Below are 22,041 nucleotides of genomic sequence, written 5' to 3'. Positions count from 1 at the left end.
GGCCCAGTGAAGGCAGCGGCATTTCTGGGTGTTGTTGATAAATGGCTTTGGCTTTGCATAGTAGAGTTTTAAATTGCACGTACAGATGTAGTGACAAACTGATAGTTAATTACAGTGGTTTTCTGAAGTGTTCCTGAGCCCATGTGGTGATATCCTTTACACACTGATGTCGGTTTTTGATGCAGTACCGCCTAAGGGATCGAAGCTCGGCCATTCAATGTTACGTGCAGTAATTTCTCCAGATTCTCTGAACCTTTTGATGATATTACGGACCATAGATGGTGAAATCCCTAAATTCCTTGCAATAGCTGGTTGAGAAATGTTGTTCTTAAACTGTTCGATAATTTGCTCATGGCACCCACCTGTTCCCAATTAGCCTGTTCACCTGTGGGATGTTCTAAATAAGTGTTTGATGAGCATTCCTCAACTTTCTCAGTCTTTTTTGCAACTTGTGCCAGCTTTTTTGAAACATGTTGCAGGCATCAAATTCCAAATGAGCTAATATTTGCAAAAAATAACAAAGTTCTCCAGTTCGAACGTTGAGTATCTTGTCTTTGCAGTGTATTCAATTGAATGTAGGTTGAAAAGGATTTGCAAATCATTATATTCTGTTGTTTTTTTTCACGATTTACACAACGTGCCAACTTCACTGGTTTTGGGTTTTTTGTACACAGAACGTGTTAAAAGGATGAAATGCACCTGAAATATAAACAATCTTGAGGTTAATCACAACTTAACATTCTAAGTGACAGCCCTAAAAAACACAACACAGCACAAAATACCTTTAGCAAAACAAACACATTGGTTACTGCTAATGGTACTGCTAAAGACAAGCTTTAGTTGAGAGTAAAATCTACAGTACCTGGATGTCCATGGCAGGAGCCAGTGTCTGCGTGACAGTAGCAGCCATACTAAAGTCACCGGAGGTTACCGTCTTGTGCACGACGTCATTAGCATTCACCATGGCCACCAACTTCAGGGGCAGTCCCATTTGTTTGACAATGAAGCCAGCTGAGATGGAACAAAATAACAAAATAAATAGGGCAAGAAAAATGTGCGCACAGGGACTTCCTGTTTAGTGTTAACTGTTAAGTAAACTTTAATATAAAAGCGTGACAGTATTTATATGGTTTCTACCATAATAAGTAACAAAAAAAAACACATTTCTTATTTTTTTATGAAATTGTTAGCCACCAGACGAGAGATTTGCACATGTACAACTTAAAGGCCTACTGAAATGCGATTTTCTTATCTAAACGGGGATAGCAGGTCCATTCTATGTGTCATACTTGATCATTTCGCGATATTGCCATATTTTTGCTGAAAGGATTTAGTAGAGAACATCGCCGATAAAGTTTGCAACTTTTGGTCGCTGATAAAAAAAGCCTTGCCTGTACCGGAAGTAGCAGACGATATGCGCGTGACGTCACAGGTTGTGGAGCTCCTCACATCCGCACATTGTTTACAATCATGGCCACCAGCAGCGAGAGCGATTCGGACCGAGAAAGCGACGATTTCCCAATTAATTTGAGCGAGGATGAAAGATTTGTGGATGATGAAAGTGAGAGTGAAGGACTAGAGGGCAGTGGGAGCGATTCAGATAGGGAAGATGCTGTGAGAGGCGGGTGGGACCTGATATTCAGCTGGGAATGACTAAAACAGTAAATAAACACAAGACATATATATACTCTATTAGCCACAACACAACCAGGCTTATATTTAATATGCCACAAATTAATCCCGCATAACAAACACCTCCCCCCTCCCGTCCATATAACCCGCCAATACAACTCAAACATCTGCACAACACACTCAATCCCACAGCCCAAAGTACCGTTCACCTCCCCAAAGTTCATACAGCACATATATTTCCCCAAAGTCCCCAAAGTTACGTACGTGACATGCATATAGCGGCACGCACGTACGGGCAAGCGATCAAATGTTTGGAAGCCGCAGCTGCATGCGTACTCACGGTACCGCGTCTGCGTATCCGACTCAAAGTCCTCCTGGTAAGAGTCTCTGTTGTCCCAGTTCTCCACAGGCCAATGGTAAAGCTTGACTGTCATTTTTCGGGAATGTAAACAATGAAACACCGGCTGTGTTATCCGGCACAACAGTCAGGGGGTGCATTCTACGGCCGGGGTGCATTATCCGGTACAACACCTGACGCAATACACCGCTTCCCACCTACAGCTTTCTTCTTTGCTGTCTCCATTGTTCATTGAACAAATTGCAAAAGATTCACCAACACAGATGTCCAGAATACTGTGGAATTTTGCGATGAAAACAGACGACTTAATAGTTGGCCACCATTCTGTCCCAAAATGTCCTCTACAATCAGTGACGTCACGCGCAGGTGTCATCCTACCGAGACGTTTTCAGCAGGATATTCCGTGCGAAATTTAAAATTGCACTTTAGTAAGCTAACCCGGCCGTATTGGCATGTGTTGCAATGTTAAGATTTCATCATTGATATATAAACTATCAGACTGCGTGGTCGGTAGTAGTGGGTTTCAGTAGGCCTTTAATTGTTATTGTATACATATATACAACAGAATTAGCGCAGCAGCTCCGTTGGATAGGCAGTGATGGGTTAGTTACTGAAAACCAGTAACAAGTTACAGTTACTAGTTACTTTATTTAAAAATTAACTCAGTTACTTACACCAAAAAGTAATGCGTTACTGTGAAAAGTAACTACCGGTATTTAGTTACTTTTTTTTTTTCTTGTTTTTTTTTTAAAGCTCCCATTAATGCCCTTTTAGTCTTCATTTCAGTACTGTTAATGCACTGGAGAATAATACAATCTGTTGATCAGCGCTAGGATTTTTCAAAATGGGGTCCGAGGGACCCCATCAAGTCATAAAAATGGGGTCCTACAGTAAATTTTTGGGGTCCCACTTTTTTGTAAGCATTTTGAAAAAAAAAAAGATAAACGTATGCATTGTCCTGTTATATCTCACATTCTATATTGTGTTTTGGAAAAAGGTTGTCATAAACGTTACTTAATTCATTAAAAAAAATTATAAAAAAAGAAAACAAATTTGTATACATATGTAAATGTATTCAGTTATAAACATTCATTCACTTTCTTCTTTCCTTCATGGATCTAAACTTTACCGCTGCTGGTAGTTTTTTCTATGTTTTTATTTAATAAGTTGTAGGGGTATTTATTTCAGTATAAAAGTGTAAAAAGTGTTTTGCTTCGGTCCTGAAATGATGATAATGGTGTGCCAGGGCATACATACATTTTATATTTAACGCTTAAATCTCTGGAGTCTACATCAACTTCAGATCTATTCCTCATTTCAAAATGTTTTAGTTTTTTTTATGATGTTTTTTTGTTTGTTTTTTTCCCGCCCTTTTTTGTCAAACAAAACTATGTTTTTAATGGCAAACACACAAAATATGCAAAATCTTCCACCAAAAATATTTTTCAAAGTGGAATATTTGATGTGAAGTAATCGGAACCTTGGACAGGTCAATAATTCATAATAACATTGATTTTGATTCAATATTATGTTTTGAGCAATGACAGTTTGAAAGAAATTGATTAACGTGGACCCCGACTTAAACAAGTTAAAAAACGTATTCGGGTGTTACCATTTAGTGGTCAATTGTAGGGAATATGTACTGTACTGTGCAATCTACTAATAAAAGTCTCACTCAATCAATCCACTCCTTCACGAATGCTACTGCGTGTGCACAATTTGTTTTGTTTTTAACCCCTTCTTTACCCTGAACGTACTTTGAAAATACACGCAACCCTAACTCAAAATGCCGGACATTTGAGGCATTTAAGAAACTCCGCCCGGACAGCCCCGCAAAAGAAGACATGTCCGGGGAAAAGAGGACGCATGGTCGGTCTAGAATATCTCCATGTTAAAAAACTCGTCTTCAGCTGCACCATGTCTTGTTAGTAAACACAGACATGCCCCCCCCCCCCCCTCCCCTCCCCGCACCCACACACACACAGCGCCTCTTCTCTTATCCCCGTTGTGACACAGGAAGAATCAGAAGGACGACACTGCAACTCTCCAATAAAACACACTCAGATCTTCTGTTTTTAGCCGATACTACATAAAAAAATAACGTAAAATAACGCAGTAATGCATCATGTAGTAACGGTAACTGAGTTACTGAATATAAAAAATAACACGTTAGATTACTAGTTACCGCCAAAACTTTGTAACGCGTTAGTCCCAACACTGTAGATAAGTATAACATAAATCAAAACTCTAAATATAAAAATGTGCACAAATGGAGGAATAGATAAATGGTTAATGGTTATACTTGTATAGCGCTTTTCTACCTTGAAGGCACTCAAAGCGCTTTGACACTATTTTCACATTCACCCATTCACACACACATTCACACACTGATGGCGGGAGCAAGGGTGAAGTGTCTTGCTCAAGGACACAATGGACGTGACTAGGTTGATAGAAGCTGGGGATTGAACCAGAAACCCTCAGGTTGCTGGCACGGCCACTCTCCCAACTGCGCCACGCCGTCAGGTTAACAAACTGCTGTACGTTTTAAAATGATTCATAATCACCAGTTCAATCATTCATATGTGTCTGTACAGAGTTACGTTTCAATCATCAGCCAGTTCAAGGGCGAGTTCCACTGTAGTTAGGATTGGCTTTGAAAATATGTTTTCCACAATTCAACAGCTTTTTTGCACAGGCAGCACACAATAAAAAATAAAATGGGTTACTGAAAGTGCAACAGTGCATTCCAAAATACAAAGTACATTATTTGATCAGCGGTCGTCAACCATGCAGTTCTTCAGCCTCCTGGTTTTGTATTTTTTACACCGTAGTGGTGTAAATGCACGTTTTTGAAAAGAGTTGTAACATTTCCGACTGTCTTTGAAGCTGCAAATGTCTCCTGACTGGTGTTTGGATAAACGTGGTGAAGGTAAGCAAAAAAAGAGCGAGCTGGGCATGCGTGCGTGTCGGCTGCACGAGAGAGACAATGGCTTCTGGCGTTAGCCTACGTCCCTATGGATGTATTATTGTAGCAAAAGTATTTGCAAACGTGTATCTCAATTTGTGCGCATGTAATCCAATTTGCATGCGTGTGCACTAATTTGTGTGTCTGTATATCAAATCGAGTGTGTGTATTCAGATCACTACTTGCTGTACATATCCTACCAAGTCAGACCTACATTGTTTCAATGTACATTTCCCTGATGATACAATTGTTGATGACTGAAGTGATGATAATAAAACCAAGCCTAACCCCCCCCCCCCCCCCCTCCACATCCTAAACCCCCCCCCTCCACATCCTAAACCCCGGATTGTAAATAATGTAAATAATTCAATGCATATACTCTTATGATTATCTTGTGTGATGACTGTATTATGATGATAGTATATATCTGATAGTATATATCTGTATCATGAATCAACTTAAGTGGACCCCGACTCAAACAAGTTGAAAAACTTAATCGGGTGTTACCATTTAGTGGTCAATTGTACGGAATATGTACTGTACTGTGCAATCTACTAATAAAAGTCTCAATCAATCAATCAAAAAAAGGATCTCAGTGCGCGCATCCAGATTCGTGAACGTGTAATACGACTTGTGTGCGCGCATGCGTTTAATACAATCTGCGCGTGCGTATCTATGAGTTACGAGGAGCAGGAATCCTCTATTATGAAGGGCCGTTAGGGACATTATTCAGAATTACCTCTTATCCACACTACTGAAATGCTCTCACATAAACAACTGAAATGGTTTTCTCTCACACACACTACTGAAACACTCTCATACACACTACTGAAATGCTCTCACATAAAGATGTTTATGCGAGAGCATTTCAGTAGTGTGTATAAGAGGTAGTTCTGAATAATTTCCTTTACGGCCCCTCATACTCTATTCGCTGTCTTTTTTACACTTGACTTTTACGAAACTTCTGCCGTGTACGATTTCAGAAGTGCGTGCGTGTAATACAGTTCCGGGCCGTGCGTTTCTCACCTACGCCTTCAGTGATGTCCTACTTAGTCCGACTTCACCTCTCAAAATACCGTAACTTATGTCACCACATGGACACGTCTGGAGATACTATACAGAAACCCACTTGCACGCTACTAGGCTTTGAATCCCCTCAACAGTGTACAAAACGGTCTATTTTTCGGCGCATTTAACATTCAATAAACCCGCTTCAGCAATTAAAACATATCTTACGTGGTACTATCAAAATTAAAATAATTGTACAAAACAAATGTGACATGAAAAAATTAAGAAATAAAATATTTGAACTCACAATACCTAGGACCCATCCTACGTCGTATAAGTCAGTGGTACCGTCGCAGTCGGTTGATTCGTGTGAAAGTGGCGGGCAAACCATTTTGCCGCCAGTGTTGTGCCAAAATGCGATTGCCTGCCAAAAATGTATTTCCTTTGCGGGAACGCGCACCACTCGCTAAACCTGCATTTGTCTCCCATAACAATGTGACCTCGGACTATGTTAAGGTAACGTGTGGAGTTCCCCAGGGTTCGGTTCTTGGCCCTGCACTTTTCAGCATCTACATACTGCCGCTAGGTGACCATCCATCCATCCATCCATCCATTTTCTACCGCTTATTCCCTTCGGGGTCGCGGGGGGCGCTGGAGCCTATCTCAGCTACAATCGGGCGGAAGGCGGGGTACACCCTGGACAAGTCGCCACCTAATCGCAGGGCCAACACAGATAGACAGACAACATTCACACTCACATTCACACACTAGGGCCAATTTTAGTGTTGCCAATCAACCTATCCCCAGGTGCATGTCTTTGGAGGTGGGAGGAAGCCGGAGTACCCGGAGGGAACCCACGCAGTCACGGGGAGAACATGCAAACTCCACACAGAAAGATCCCGAGGCCGGGATTGAACTCACGACTACTCAGGACCTTCGTATTGTGAGGCAGACGCACTAACCCAGTGGTTCTCAAACTTTTTTTGTCATCCCCCACTTTGGACAAGGGGGAGTTTTCAAGCCCCACCTGCCCCCATCGCCCCAACAGAACGCTAATGCCAAGCTTAACATTTTCAAATGTATTGAACATCAAGTAACATCAAGTTGTATACATTCAAACTCAATAACATAAAATAACATCAAGTTCAATAATGAATAAAATAACTGTGCAGCTGTGGTATAACTTGCCCATCCATCCATCCATTTTCTACCGCTTATTCCCTTTGGGGTCGCGGGGGGCGCTGGAGCCTATCTCAGCTACAATCGGGCGGAAGGCGGGGTACACCCTGGACAAGTCGCCACCTCATCGCAGGGCCAACACAGATAGACAGACAACATTCACACTCACATTCACACACTAGGGCCAATATAGTGTTGCCAATCAACCTATCCCCAGGTGCATGTCTTTGGAGGTGGGAGGAAGCCGGAGTACCCGGAGGGAACCCACGCAGTCACGGGGAGAACATGCAAACTCCACACAGAAAGATCCCGAGCCCGGGATTGAACCCAAGACTACTCAGGACCTTCGTATTGTGAGGCAGATGCACTAACCCCTCTACCACCGTGCTGCCTGGTATAACTTGCATCAAGTTCAATAATAAATAAAATAACTTGCATCAAGTTCAATAATAAATAAAACAAAAGTGTTATAACTTGCATCAAGTTCAATAATAAAAAAAAAAAAGGGTTATAACTTGCATCAAGTTCAATAATAAATCAAATAAAAGTGTTATAACTTGCATCAAGTTCAATAATAAATCAAATAAAAGTGTTATAACTTGCATCAAGTTCAATAATAAATCAAATAACTTGCATCAAGTTCAAAATAAATAAAAGTGCCACTTTGCAATCTTTGCAAAAAAAAAGGAGGAGCTATGCATTTGGCAAGACAGGGCAAGTGACAGCACTTTGGCCCGGGAGAGCCACCTTGCTTCACTGTGAAACACATACTTGCCAACCCTCCTGGATTTTCCGGGAGACTCCCGAAATTCAGCCCTTCTCCCGAAAACCTCCCGGGACAAATTTTCTCCCGAAAATCTCCCGAAATTCAGGCGTACCTGAGTGACGTGTCGACAGCATGTTTTCACGTCCGCTTTCCCACAATATAAACAGCGTGCCTGCCCAATCACGTTATAACTGTAGAATGATCGAGGGCGAGTTCTTGGTTTCTTATGTGGGTTTATTGTTAGGCAGTTTCATTAATGTCCTCCCAGCACGGCAACAACACACAACAGCAGTCACGTTTTTGTCTACCGTAAAGCAGTTCGTCTGCCGTAAACAGCAATGTTGTGACACTCTTAAACAGGGCAATACTGCCATCTAATGTACATGCATATGTGACATTAACATCTAGGGCTTTTAGAGAGTGCAGTGCACAACTGCACACAACAAGGAGACGAAGCAGAATGCATCATCAGAGAGGGTGTTCAGCATGGTTAGAAAAATAGTGACAGAGAATAGAACAAGGATGGACAATTCAACCCTTAACTCAACAATGAGTAGATGATTGTTATGTGTGTGTATATGTGTAAATAAATGAACACTGAAATTCAAGTATTTCTCTTATTTATATATATATATAGCTAGAATTCACTGAAAGTCAAGTATTCTTATATATATATATATGTGTGAAATACTTGACTTGGTGAATTATAGCTGTAAATATACTCCTCCCCTCTTAGCCGCGCCCCCACCCCCACCTCCCGAAATCGGAGGTCTCAAGGTTGGCAAGTATGGTGAAACAGCACGGCTGTATGATCAGCTCCCATTTCTTCACACAGTGCAGAGAACAGTCGTGCTTTCAGTGGTCGTGTTTTGATCAAATTTGCCGCTTTCACATCTGTTAAAACCTCATTGAGTTCGGGGCTGAGCTGCCATGACGCGAGTGCTTCCCGGTGAATGACACAGTGTGTCCAATGCGCATTTGGCGCAACCCTCTTTATTAGAGCCTGCAGCTTGTTTCTTGACCCTGCCATGGTCTGTGCGCCATCAGAGCAAAAGTCCACACAGTTTTCCCATTTAAGGTCGTGTTCTTTGAGGAAACTGTCCATTATCTTGAACAGCTCATCAGCAGAGGCTCTATTTTTGATGTATTTGCAAAACAGCAAATCCTCGCACAGTGACTCGCCATTCACAAAGCGGACGTATGCGATGAACAGGCAGTCTTTATTGCTGTCAGTAGCTTCGTCCACTTGTAAAGCAAAACGACTTTCTTTTCATTTGTCTCCGAGTTGTTCCTCAAGATCACTTGCAATGTCGCATATACGTCTCGCAACTGTGTCGTTTGACAGTGGGACAGCTTTTAATTTTGCTGCGCTTGTCTCGTCAAGTTTGTTCCGCTTAGCCCCGCCCCCATTAGTTACTGTTGCTATGTCTGTCAAACTTTTGCTCGAAAAATAAGTAATTTACATTTATTTATTTATATAGCGGATTTCACAGACAGAATCACAAAGTGATTTACAGTGTGTATAGAAAATGAAAGCATAGTAAAAAAAAAAAAAAATCTATAAAAAAAAAAAAAAAAAAAAAAAAATGTAAGTGAAATTCCCTCCCGTTCCTCGCGCCCCACCTGTCATGTCTCTATTCCCCACCGGTGGGGCGCGCCCCACACTTTGAGAAACGCTGCACTAACCCCTCTTCCACCGTGCTGCCGCTAGGTGACATCATACGCAAATACGGTGTTAGCTTTCACTGTTATGCTGATGACACCCAACTCTACATGCCCCTAAAGCTGACCAACACGCCAGATTGTAGTAACAGTTAGAGATGCTACCTCAGTAGAAGCATTTAAGTCCCATCTTAAAACTCATTTGTATACTGTAGCCTTTAAAGACCCCCCTTTTAGACCAGTTGATCTGCCGTTTCTTTTCTGCGCTGCCCCCCTCTCCTTCGTTGGCCACGGATAAAGCGCTGGCTTTCCAAAGTCGGGACCCGGGGTGGACCGCTCGTCTGTGCATCTCCTGCTGGCCCCACAATGGACTGGACTCTCATTATTATGTTAGATCCACTATGGACTGGACTCTCACAATATTATGCTAGATCCACTCGACGTCCATTGCATCCGGTCTCCGGGGGGGTGTGTCACCCACATCTGTGGTCCTCTCCAAGGTTTCTCATAGTCATTCACATTGACATCCCACTGGGTTGTGAGTTTTTCCTTGCCCTTATGTGGGCTCTGAACCGAGGATGTCGTTGTGGCTTGTGCAGCCCTTTGAGACACCTGTGATTTAGGGCTATATAAATAAACATTGATTGATTGGGCCGCTCTCAGGGCCCCTTCCTCTACCAACAACACTGTGCACCAGTGCACAAAGCAACGTCCATAAACACATGGATGACAGAGTCTGGTGTGGATGAACTTGACCTGCACAGAGTCCTGACCTGTACCCGATAGAACACATTTAGGATGAATTAGAACGGAGACTGAGAGCCAGGCCTTCTCGACCAACATCAGTGTATGACCTCACCAATGCACTTTTGGAAGAATGGCCGAAAACTCCTCTAAACAAACTCTGCAACCTTGTGGACAGCCTTTCCAGAAGAGTTGAAGCTGCAATAGCTGCAAAAGGTGGACCGACATCATGTTGAACCCTATGGCTTAGGAATGGGATGGCACTTCAAGTTCATATGTGAGTCAAGGCAGACGGCCAAACACTTTTGGCAATATAGTGCATTTCTCTTCAGTGGAAAAAGCGGCACAACGGTTCTTTTTATAATAAAGTTGCCAAGATCTGTACTAACTTAGACAAACTTTAATGATCCACAAGGGAAATTGTTCAACACAGTAGCTTAGTTACAAAGGATGGAAAGGATAAGGATGGCAAGGATAATGCACACAAGGGCACAAAAAGAGGGCGAAAACCAAAGGTATTAAGTAGACTAAAAATGTACCATAGCAGCAATATAAAATATAAAATATATGTAATATTTACATATTATATATACAGTATATAATATATATTCATATATTATATTATTTTGTATTTTTATATAATATATACAATATATAACAAATCCCAATTACCATGTACATTATTACAGTATATGTAACAACTGCAGCAAAAAAAAAGGACAGCATAAAATAAAGAGTAGATCCAGCAGAAAATATACATTATAGACAAAAAGAGGTAGCTAATAGACAGGTAATAGACAAATAGGTGCTTAAATATGAGGGAATAAGAGTAGTGATCCGCATACCTGTAATGTTTCCTGCTCCTCCAGTCGGCACCACAACCTCCAGTTCAGGCAGTGGCTTGCCAGCCTCCAGCTGCTCCAAATCCATGAGGTGCAGGTACGCGTAGATTGAATGTGTGAGCTGGATCATTATACGAGACCAGTTAAGCGAGTTGAGGCTCATGAGGCCATGAAACTTTACAAGTTCCTGATCGGCAAAGAGACGACGCAGAGGCTGATCGATGTCATCTGATGAGCCGTCCGCTTTGACAACACAAAACAACTCCAATCATTATTAAAATAAGGATTACAACAAAGCGTGGTCTCGAACAGACGCTAATTAGTGCTGTGAGTTTACCTGCAAAAACATGAATATTATCCTCCAGGCAGGTGATCATCTGTTTCTCTTGGATTTGGGTAATGCGTCCCCGAGGGTAAACCACCACAACATCCAGGCCAGGTATACCTTTTGCACTGTGGATGGCCGCACCACCTGTGTCACCTGACGTACCTACGTGGAAAGCAAAAAAAGAAAGTGCTGAGTTGGCACTTTACAAGTCAAAGTTGTCCTCCTCAAGGTGTGCATGGTCACTACCACAATTGCATGTTACAACCAGAGAACTCATATTTATGTCATCATTTAAAATGTGGTCCTAACGCCCTTGGAATTCTGGGCTGGTCACTTATCTTTGTCACAATCATCCTAACCTCACCAAGAAATATTGCATTAAGCTCTGCAGTGAGGGTTTTATCAATTATTTGGACTTCTTTCTCAAAAAGCCTTAATGATGATGGTCTTATAGTCCATTCCAGTCTTGTGCAGGTCTACAACCTTTTCCTGTTTGAATGAAAGAAAGTGTTTGTAACAGCTTTCTTTTATCCACACCATGAGTTAAGATGTTAAAATACATGTTTCTCTAAATCAAATACAAAGCAAATGTCAGCGCAGTCCTGTTACCTAAATTCTTTTTTGATGTTGTTTATTTTAGGGCTGATTAATCACAAAGAATTATCGCATCAGTCATTTATACACACAGAATAATCACACAATATACAGTACGTACATTATTTACCTTAATTTGGGGTTATAAAGTCAGTTGGTGTTATAAAGACTGTTGTGCTCGTTGGTATTTTTCACTTCAAAATAAACCGTGACTGGACTTTACATAAAACTGTTACCAAGTTTTGAGATAAATGATGTGCATTCAAGTAAAACATTTAAAAAAATGTTTCTAGATGACATTCTGACAATCTTTTTTCGGTTATTTTAAATTATGCATGCAAGTTTTTAAAAAACTCACTCCTGTTACTTTGGATTACTTAGGACTTTGTACAAAAAAAATAGATAGTTTTGTATTATTATTTTGTATTATCAGATTAACGTTGAAAGAAGACAAAAAAAAGTTTATTTTGAGAATTACAGCCACCGAGTCGGTGTAGTGGACCACATACATTTTTATATAAAACGTGTGACGTATAGTTGATTCTGAGTTGTAAAAACACAGCAGAGACCTTAACTTTCACTCCCATTTGCACCTGTGGCAGCAGGTGTATTCAAACCTATTCTACTTAGCACATGTCCCATTATCAAATATGATCTCTGACCCCATGCAAACAAATACAGAGGGGACTGTAAGGCAATTTAAACATGTCAAAATAATCCATGATGTCATTTTATTACATAAAGAAAAGGCATATTGACTCCTTTTTTGTCAATGTACTGTAAAAGTAGCTTAAAAGTACAAAAAGTATATTTGAAGCCAGCAGGCCAACATAGTGCTGGCCAACAGTAGAAATGATGGAGCACAATTGTGACATCATTGGACGGGGACCATAAATCTAAATATGATGGGGGGCAGGCCATAACTCTCTGTTTAAGCTGTCCACACGCACACGCAGGCAGTTTTCAAAAGTGTGAATTTAAGGACAAAAGTATGGGTTGGTCAAAACATAGAGAAAAGTATGATTTTTTTAAAGTATTAAAGTGTTCATGGAGATATGGCCTTTGATTTTTTTCTCATTGCATTATGTCATTTTTCTATTTTTAATTGTTGTTGTTGTTGTTTAGGTTTTCTTTTCTAACTTTTTCTTAGAATAAACCGCAGGCCAAATAATACAAATAAAACATGCAGGTTTTGGTCTGTGGGAGAAAACTGAAAACCAACGCCAGCATTGCATTTCCTGTAAACAGGAAACAGTCAAAAATAATGTACAGTGGTACCTCAGTTTTCGCTGGTGACCCTGAACAAAAGTCAGACGAAAAATGAACCGTACAAAAATCTAAGCAACTTCTCCCGTAAGAAATTATGAAAATATAATCAATTTGTATAACACACCCAAAAATATGAAAGTAAAACAAATTTTATGGAGAAAATTTATAATTTTACATGCAGAAAACGATGTGATGGACATAAAAATTATGACTAAAATAGATGAATGAAAATTTAACATCCCTTTTACATTGACATGGGAGAGCCACATGGTGGCAGTATTTTGTATTTTGCTTCAAGTTCCTTTTAATTCAGTGTTTCTTGTCTTCTTTATCAATGTGCTAGCACTCACGCCTTCCTTTGGCCCCATGGTGGGTTATTTAGAAATTCTACTCAATTAAAAAGTACAGTAATAGAGTCACTACCGCATGGGATCCATTTTTGGTTTGGGCACTCAACAGAATGATTTGCGGGCAAACAGTCTAGTTTGTTACGCGCAATTTTCGGCTGAGCGATAACAGAGACGATATAGGAAAACTATCAACATTTTAGCATAAAAACAAACTGTACAAAAAGTGGGCCATGCGAAAACCAAGGTACCACTGTTGCTTTCATACCAACTAGGACTGTAGCTCTGCGGTTCTCTTTCTTCAGGAAGTAGTCAAGAAAGTACACTGTGCATTTCATAGACAGATCCTTAAAAGCTAAGGTGTCTCCGTGGAAGAGCTCCAGGATTGTCAGGCCATCCTTCAGCTGGACAGTTCTGATCACGTCATGTAGGGAGAAGCCAGACAAAGCAGAGCCTATAAGGGCTGAGACAGAGAAAGGGAGGCCATTTTTCATGTTATCATTTCAAATTGTTGTTGTTCTTTTCGAGCAGTGAGCTCACATTCCAGGTCCTTTCTGGGAATCAGTTGAGTTGGAATGAAAATTGAGGCAACCTCCATCACCAGTTTAGGGTAGGACAGCTTACTCCAGCACCTCAGAGTTGCTTGGCTCAGTGTGGGTATACTTTCAGGCATAAACATCCCGCCGTCAGGAGCATAACCTGCGAAAAGCACATCCCGGAAGTCCCATCCTTGGACTCCACCGCGGGTACTGCAATACTTCATGGCAACAAACCTGTGAGCACAAAAATGAAGGGTAAACTGGCCTGAGCAGACATCACGTCCGGAAGTCTGCTCGCTCTCGCTGTTTCGCCGCTTAAAAGCTAAGTACTATCTTTCTATCTGTGTGCTTCTAATTGTTTTACAGCTTTCGTTATTTCTTCTTCAACATATTTAGCAGTCTTATCAAACTTACAAAGCACCTACTCTCTGTTTTACCGCCTTACTTTTAGCTAGCTAGTTAGCAACTTTTGTTGTTCTATGCAGAAAAAAGCAACCAATGAAGTGGCAGCTGGTTGCATCACTTCTGTGCTCTTTTATTGTCTTTTGTGTACTCTGATGTTTCCCTAATTTTTCATGTGTTCTTACCTTATTTTTGTAGTCTTTTTGAACCTGCACTAGTGTACTGCAACCCTCTTGTGGGATGAATAAAGTATATCCGATCCAATCTGATAATACTAACTGGAGCTGACTTCAAGTCTGACGTCACGTCCGGAAGTCTGCTCGCTCTCGCTGTTTCACTAAAATAAGCAAACCAAAAGTGCCAAAAAGACAGGGGTTAACTAGCTAAATACTAGCTCAAAGCCGTTGCCTAGCAACCCAAAGCTAAACAACAAAAACGAAGGAGTTGGACATGTTTTTTTGTTTTTTTTTCCAAATATTTGTATTGAATTTTGCAGACAGTACAGTATGATGGATCATGGCAATAGCAAGTTGAGGTATCTGCACATTTTACAATATGCAACATAATAAACCCCACCCCTTACAATACCCACCCACTTTAATTCCCAAGGTAATTGTCACCTAGTGCCCACAAAAAATATAGACACACATGAATATATGCAAACTTAGATTCAATCTAACAAATATATTAAAGATAAATAAAAAAATAGATAAGATAAAATAAATAAATAATCCCTACATAAGATATGCAATAAAATATAACGTAAAAGTAAATAAAAACAAGGAATGAGGGTCGGGGGAGGGGCTTCAGCGGTCAGCTCTCTCTAAGTTGTGTTACTCGAATCGCTTGGGGTGATGTCAAGCTTGTCCCCAATAAGGTCTAGGAGGGGGCCCCGAGTTTTATAGAAAGATGACACCGATCCTCTTTGCGAGAACCGAAGCTTCTCTAATTGGAGACACCGCAAGACTGTTATGGCTCGGCGGAGACGCAAGCTTCCATTTCAAAAGAATTGTACGCCTAGCCAGCAGAGTCGTTAACGCAATGACATGACGAGCAGTTGCAGGTAAACTGTCCACCTGCGGAACGCCAAAAAGGGCAGTCAGCGGGCTGGGTGTTATTGTCCTATCGAGTGCCTGCCCAACAGTGTCAAAAATAGCCGACCAAAAACATGAGAGTTTTGGGCACGTCCAGAACATATGCAAATGGTCAGCTGGGGATTGTCTACAGCGGTTACAAGCGTCGCTATGGTTGGGGTATATTTTAGCCAGTCTAGCATTGGTGAAATGTGCTTTATGTAGTACCTTACATTGTATTAGACCATGCCTAGCGCATATAGACGATGAATGTACCAGCCTCAAAGCCTCTCTCCACCTCCCGTCAGGTATAGGTGCCTCAAGGTCATGCTCCCATGATTCTCTGACAGGTGAAGTATTAAGTGGATTCAGAAGGCTGATTTCATTATATATGACAGATATCAAACGTCGTTGGTCAGAGTCAAAGGAGAGAAATCGATCGATTTCTGCTTCTGGGGGGCGGTTGGGAAAATGAGGAAATTGTTTTTTAATAAAATACCTTGTTTGGAGGTATCAAAAGAAATGAGTATTAGGCAGATTGTATCTTGTTGACAGAGAAGCAAAGGAAGAGAACACTCCATCGTGGTACAGGTCATTGAGAATTTTAAGTCCGTTAGTCGACCAAGCGCGAAACGCAGAATCAGAGCAGGCAGGGAGAAAGGCGGGATTGTTCAAAATCGGAGCACCGCTGGAAGCTCTGTGCAAGCCGTGATGTTTCCTAAATTGAGTCCAAATTTTAATGGTATTTTTAACAACTGGGTTTAGGGAGGTTCCCAATGTACATAAGGGTAGCTGTGAGCAAATCACCGCGTGCAGGGAACCATTAGACGATGCCACCTCTATGTGAGCCCAAAGTGGACAGGCGGCTGGGGAGTCGCAACAGACCCAGTACAGAAGTTTATTAATATTGCAGGCCCAGAAATAATTTCTAAAGTTTGGAAGTGCTAGACCACCCTCCGCCTTAGGGAGCTGTAGAATGGCTTTCCTAAGGCAGGCTGGCCTGTTTTGCCAAAGGAAAGCAAGAAGTTGTTGGTCAAGGCCAACAAAAAATGGTTTGTTGAGACATATAGGGATGTGCTGAAAGAGATATAAAAATTTCGGAAGTAAAATCATTTTTATGAGGTTAATGCGGCCAACCAGGGATAGGGGGAGGGCAGCCCACCTGGACAAGTCCGATTTACATTTGTCCAACAGTGCCTGAAAGTTTTTACGGAACAGCTCTGTGGGAGAATTCGAGACGAACACACCCAGATACTTAAATCCGTCCTCTGAGATCTTAAAGGGGAATTGTGAGCGCGGGAGTGACCTTGCCAAATTATTCACAAAAAATAGTTCGCTTTTCTGAATATTCAGTTTGTACCCTGACAAACGACCGAACTGATCCAGAATCGATAGTATATGGGGAAGCGAGGACGAGGGGTCTGAAACGAACAGCAGAAGATCATCGGCATATAGGGAGAGCTTATGAACCCGACCGAAACGAGTGATACCCTTAAATTCCTCCCAATTCTTAAGCCAAATAGAAAGCGGTTCAATGGCTATATTAAACAGCAAGGGTGAAAGTGGACATCCCTGCCGGGTCCCACGCTGGAGAGGGAAGTACGCTGAACGGATGCCGTTAGTATGTACGGAGGCAAGTGGAGTCTCGTACAGGACTCTAACCCAAGAAATAAATTTAGGATCAAAACCAAATTTCTCCATAATAAAAAATAAGTAGCCCCACTCCACCCTATCGAACGCCTTCTCCGCATCCAGCGCCACCACAACCTCTGGAGTATCAGATGGCGGAGAGAGAACTATATTCAACAATCTTCTGGTATTGAAGAATGGATGCTTCCCCAGCGTGAAACCTGTCTCTTCAGCCAAAATTATTGAGGGCATCACGGCTTGAAGACGTATAGAGAGAACTTTCGCCAGAATCTTGCAGTCCACGTTCAAAAGTGAGATCGGTCTGCAAGAGGTAGCATCCCTGTCTTTCTTAAGAAGTAGTGAAATGGAAGCCTCTGACAAGGTCCTTGGTAAGCGGCCGGCGTTGAAGGAATCATTCAACTTTCTTGCTAAAATGAGGGATAACAGTAATGAGTAAGCCTTGTAAAATTCAACTGTAAAGCCATCAGGGCCTTTCCATTTTGCATAGATCGAATTGCCTCCTGTATCTCTGACGAGGAGATGGGTCTACCAAGCTCCCTGGCAATGTTTATATCAATGCAAGGATATGTTAATGAATCGAGGGGGTTGGGGCAAATTGCGGAGACAGGAGAGCATTCAGAAGTGTATAATTTAGTGTAAAATTCGAAAAAACACCTATTAATATCCACTGGATCGGAAGTATAGCTACCATCGGGTAGTCTAATTTTGGGAATCGACCGCGATGCGCAAGCAGCCCTGGCCCGTTGAGCTAAAAGTCGGCCGGCCTTGTCTCCGTGTTCATAGAAGCATTGTTTGGATTGTCGCAGTTGTCTCTACTATGTGCGTCATAAACAGGTCATGTTCCGAATGTAGCAGAATACGTTTTTTATACAGGGTTGGAGATGGACAAGCAGCGTATACATTGTCGAGGTCGAGGAGTTCTTTAGCAATTTCTGTCAGCCTAGCCCTCTCAGTCCTCCTCATCCTGGAAATATAAGATATCACCTGTCCTCGGATAGTAGCCTTAAGTGCTTCCCACAAAGTGCTATTTCCAATGTCAGGGGTGTCATTGAACTCAATATAGGTACAAATTTCTGTTTCAACAAAATCTTTGAACTTAATGTCTGAGAGCAAGTGAGAGCTGAACCTCCACATTGTGCGGCCGGTTACACCTTGCGGAAATTTAATGTCGACTGAGATTGGCGCGTGGTCAGAGACGGCTATCGGGTGGTAGTCGCATGCATTAATACAATGTAAGAGATTGTTATCTATTAAAAAGAAATCAATACGTGGTGAACGTGCGAGAAAAATGAAAATGCCTTCCCATGCGGGTTCCTGAATCTCCAGGGATCCGAAAGTCTTACTTGGTTTGCATAGGTTGACACAGCCTCTGCTGCTTTGGATAGTGTATTTCGGGTATGGGAGGATCGATCAAGAATCGCATCCTGGACTAAGTTAAAATCCCCGCCTACGATTATGCGGTGGCTATCAACGTTGGGGATCCTAGCAAAAAGTCTTGTGAAAAAAGTGTCGTCATCCCAGTTAGGTGCATACACAGAGACTAAAATTACCGGTGTGTTCTGTAACGTGCCCACAACCACAACATAGCGACCCTCTTTATCTTCTATAACGTCTGCTGGCTCAAACATAACACGCTTATGGATAATTATGGCCAAACCCCTAGCCCTAGCAGAAAATTTGGAATGGAATAAATGGCTCACCCAAGACCTCTTAATACGGAGATTTTCTGATGTCTTCAGGTGTGTTTCTTGCAGAAACATAATGTCCCCTTTAAGATGCTGCAGCCGAGTTAAGACCTTACCAATTTTGACAGCGTTGTTCATGCCTTTGGTGTTCCAAGAGATGATACTTTTTGGACACCAATTTTATTCTGTCACCATTTCAGTCAGGTTTTCGTAGAAATCACAGTACTGTTACTGCTGCTATGAAGTTTATAAATGATGTAACTGAAGCTCTTGACAAGAAGCAGTGCTGTCTGTTCCTCTTTATTGACTTTTCAAAGGCATTTGATACTGTTGATCATGTCATTTTAATCAAACGTCTTTCAGCTATTGGTTTTTCTCAGCAAGCAGTTGGATGGTTTGCAAATTACCTCACAAGTAGAACTCAGGCTGTTCAGATAGAAGGTTCCTCCTCGGACGTACTGCAAGTGAAAAAGGGTGTCCCTCAAGGTTCTGTGTTGGGCCCCTTATTATTCACTATTTACATAAATAATCTTGGACAGAATATTCCGAACTCAACTTTCCATTTCTATGCTGATGATACTGTCATATACTGCACAGCACCCACTCTTGCTGAGGCTTTTAAATATCTACAACATGCATTTGACAGAGTACAAGAACAACTTTGCTATCTTCAACTGGTTTTAAATGCAGAGAAAACAAAGTGTATGCTCTTTACCACATCAAAAACTGTAAGATCATCACTGTGTGAGAACATTTTAACAAGAAATGGGCAACAAATTATGTTAGTATCTGCTTTTAAATATTTAGGATTTTTAATTGATGACCACTTGAGTTTTAAGGAGCACATTCAGTATGTTGTAAAAAAACTGAAACTTTTACTGGGATTTTATTATAGAAACAAGTCTTGCTTTTCTTTTACTGTGAAACAGAAATTGGTGGAAACAACCTTTTTACCTGTTATTGACTATAGAGATGTGTTGTACATGAATGCTACTGCTGCTTGTCTCCACAAGCTGGATAGTGTGTACCACGGGGCACTGAGATTCATCACCAACTGCGCTCCCCTTACTCACCATTGTGTGTTATACTCAATGGTTAACTGGACATCTTTATGTGCTCGACGCCTCAATCATTGGTATGTTTTCATCTACAAAACCATTCTGGGTATCACTCCATCTTATCTGTCTTGTCTTTTAACAAAGAAACAAGGAAGTCACAATCTTCGTTCAATGAATGTTCTGCAATTTGTCGTCCCCAAAGTAAGAACTGAACTGGGCAAGAAAGCATTTAGGTTTTCAACACCGAAGGCTTGGAATAACCTACAATCGAACATTAAACTTCAAACCCTAGTTACGTTGAATGAGTTTAAAGCTTCTGTGAAAGGATTGCAGTCTACCTTGTCTGTATGCACATGTGTCATGTGAGCAAGTTTTAATGTTGTAAATGTGATGTTTTATGTATTTGTTTACTGTTTTTAATGTAACCTTGCTGCTGCCCTCTTGGCCAGGTCTCCCTTGGAAAAGAGATCTTTGATCTCAATGGGATTTTACCTGGTTAAATAAAGGCTAATAAATAAATACGCACTCCGCCACTCGTTATCCTACCAGCATCCGCCATCTATTAGACCCCAACAGTAAATCTGTATGACACGCCTTAGACCCCATGGGGAGGGACAGGAGGGAGAGAGGGAAGGTATAGCCGCAAAAAAGAAAAATAACAAAGTGGTACAAAACACCCAGGTAAGAAAAAAAGAAAGAATAATAAAAAATAAAAAATACAACTAAATAAAAACTAGTAATGACAGAAATACACATTTCAACAAACCCCAACAAATTAGAATGCAATTACCCTTACTACCCACCCTAAATAAGAACCTTATCTGAGCTCTCTCGCTCTTACTTAGCCTAACTTGACTAATGCTAACTTCCGGAGTCTCCTCCCTTACAGTAGCAGTAATAAACTCCATAAAGCGAAATAAGAATTTAAAGTGAGCCTACATTCGCGAGACGCATCCCAACCTGAGTGTATATTAATATAGGAAATATTAAATTGAAATAAACAAACAAGGCACATAAACAGCGTTGGCTCAACACCAAAATGTGCAGTGCACCAATAGCTTTAGTGATGTATTTTGGACCAAGGAGTGCCTCATAACGTACATACGAATGACTTGATCAAATTAAAACAAATTAGGATGCATAATCAAAATGTGTTACGTCACGACCATCCATGTTGGAAAATTATGTGTTAGCCAGTGTGTAAATTGCAACACTAAAACATTGCTTCCTATTATGAGCACACATCTAAAGTGGTGGTTAGGGCCTAGAACAGCAAAACAAACGAAGGCCCACAGTGTCCACAGTGAATGCAAAGTTGTCATAAATCAGGCCTCTAGAAAAGCTAAACTTACAGTTTTTATTCCAGGAGCTGCACAGTCAAGGTGCAAATTGTTGTCAAGTCCAGCCGTTTTGTAGAGGTAAATAGCCGTCCAAACCCATCAGGTATCTTGCATGCGGATTGATGTCAAGAAGTCCTTGGCCTCTATAACTGATCCGAATCTCTTCTTACCACCATCTTTCGTTACTATGACAAGCCTGGCCGGGAACAATAATGCTGGTCGTAGGCCCATTTGGTAGAGCTCCGACATCACATCGGCGGTATTTTTGGCGTTGTTCCACCACTTCAGGCGCGTAGTCCTCATAGATGGCGACGGGGTACCCTCGGTATTGTAGCTTGCCTCTCCTGGCCCTGGCCTCGCGGATAATTCTCTCCTTCACCTGGTACTTGTGTAGCCGTATCAGAACGGGCCTCGGTCTCTGGTCTGGCTTCGGCTTGCTAGCGAGTGTCCGATGGGCCCGGTCGCACTCCGGCGGTGATTCAAAGAAATCCTTGTCAAAAATCTCCTTCAGTAGCTCCGCAAAAAAGTAGTTGGACGTGGCCCCTCCGCGGACTCTGGTATGCCGACCACTCGGATGTTATTTCGCCGACTCCGGGATTC

At 41.5% G+C, this 22,041-nt stretch overlaps 1 protein-coding gene across 2 annotated transcripts in view; it reads right to left on the bottom strand.

Annotated features, from left to right (window-relative positions):
• The window catches only part of thnsl2 (threonine synthase-like 2), a 74,198-nt gene that overhangs the window by 28,314 nt on the left and 23,843 nt on the right, over positions 1-22,041 (bottom strand). Inside the window, exons 1-6 of one of the 2 annotated variants that reach the window (XM_061980649.1) lie at positions 14,821-15,022; positions 14,235-14,467; positions 13,963-14,157; positions 11,494-11,646; positions 11,160-11,399; positions 863-1,011 (exon numbers count right to left, since the gene is read on the bottom strand). In XM_061980649.1, coding sequence (XP_061836633.1) covers positions 863-1,011; positions 11,160-11,399; positions 11,494-11,646; positions 13,963-14,157; positions 14,235-14,457 — 960 coding nt within the window. In that variant the 5' untranslated portion in view covers positions 14,458-14,467; positions 14,821-15,022. Of the gene's footprint in view, positions 1-862; positions 1,012-11,159; positions 11,400-11,493; positions 11,647-13,962; positions 14,158-14,234; positions 14,468-14,820; positions 15,023-22,041 lie in introns of those variants that run through there. The other variant, XM_061980648.1, reaches the window with a different exon arrangement.

Source organism: Nerophis lumbriciformis, linkage group LG20, assembly GCF_033978685.3.
Source record: "Nerophis lumbriciformis linkage group LG20, RoL_Nlum_v2.1, whole genome shotgun sequence".
Taxonomy (NCBI): domain Eukaryota; kingdom Metazoa; phylum Chordata; class Actinopteri; order Syngnathiformes; family Syngnathidae; genus Nerophis; species Nerophis lumbriciformis.
This window is presented reverse-complemented; position numbering and strand designations above follow the sequence as displayed.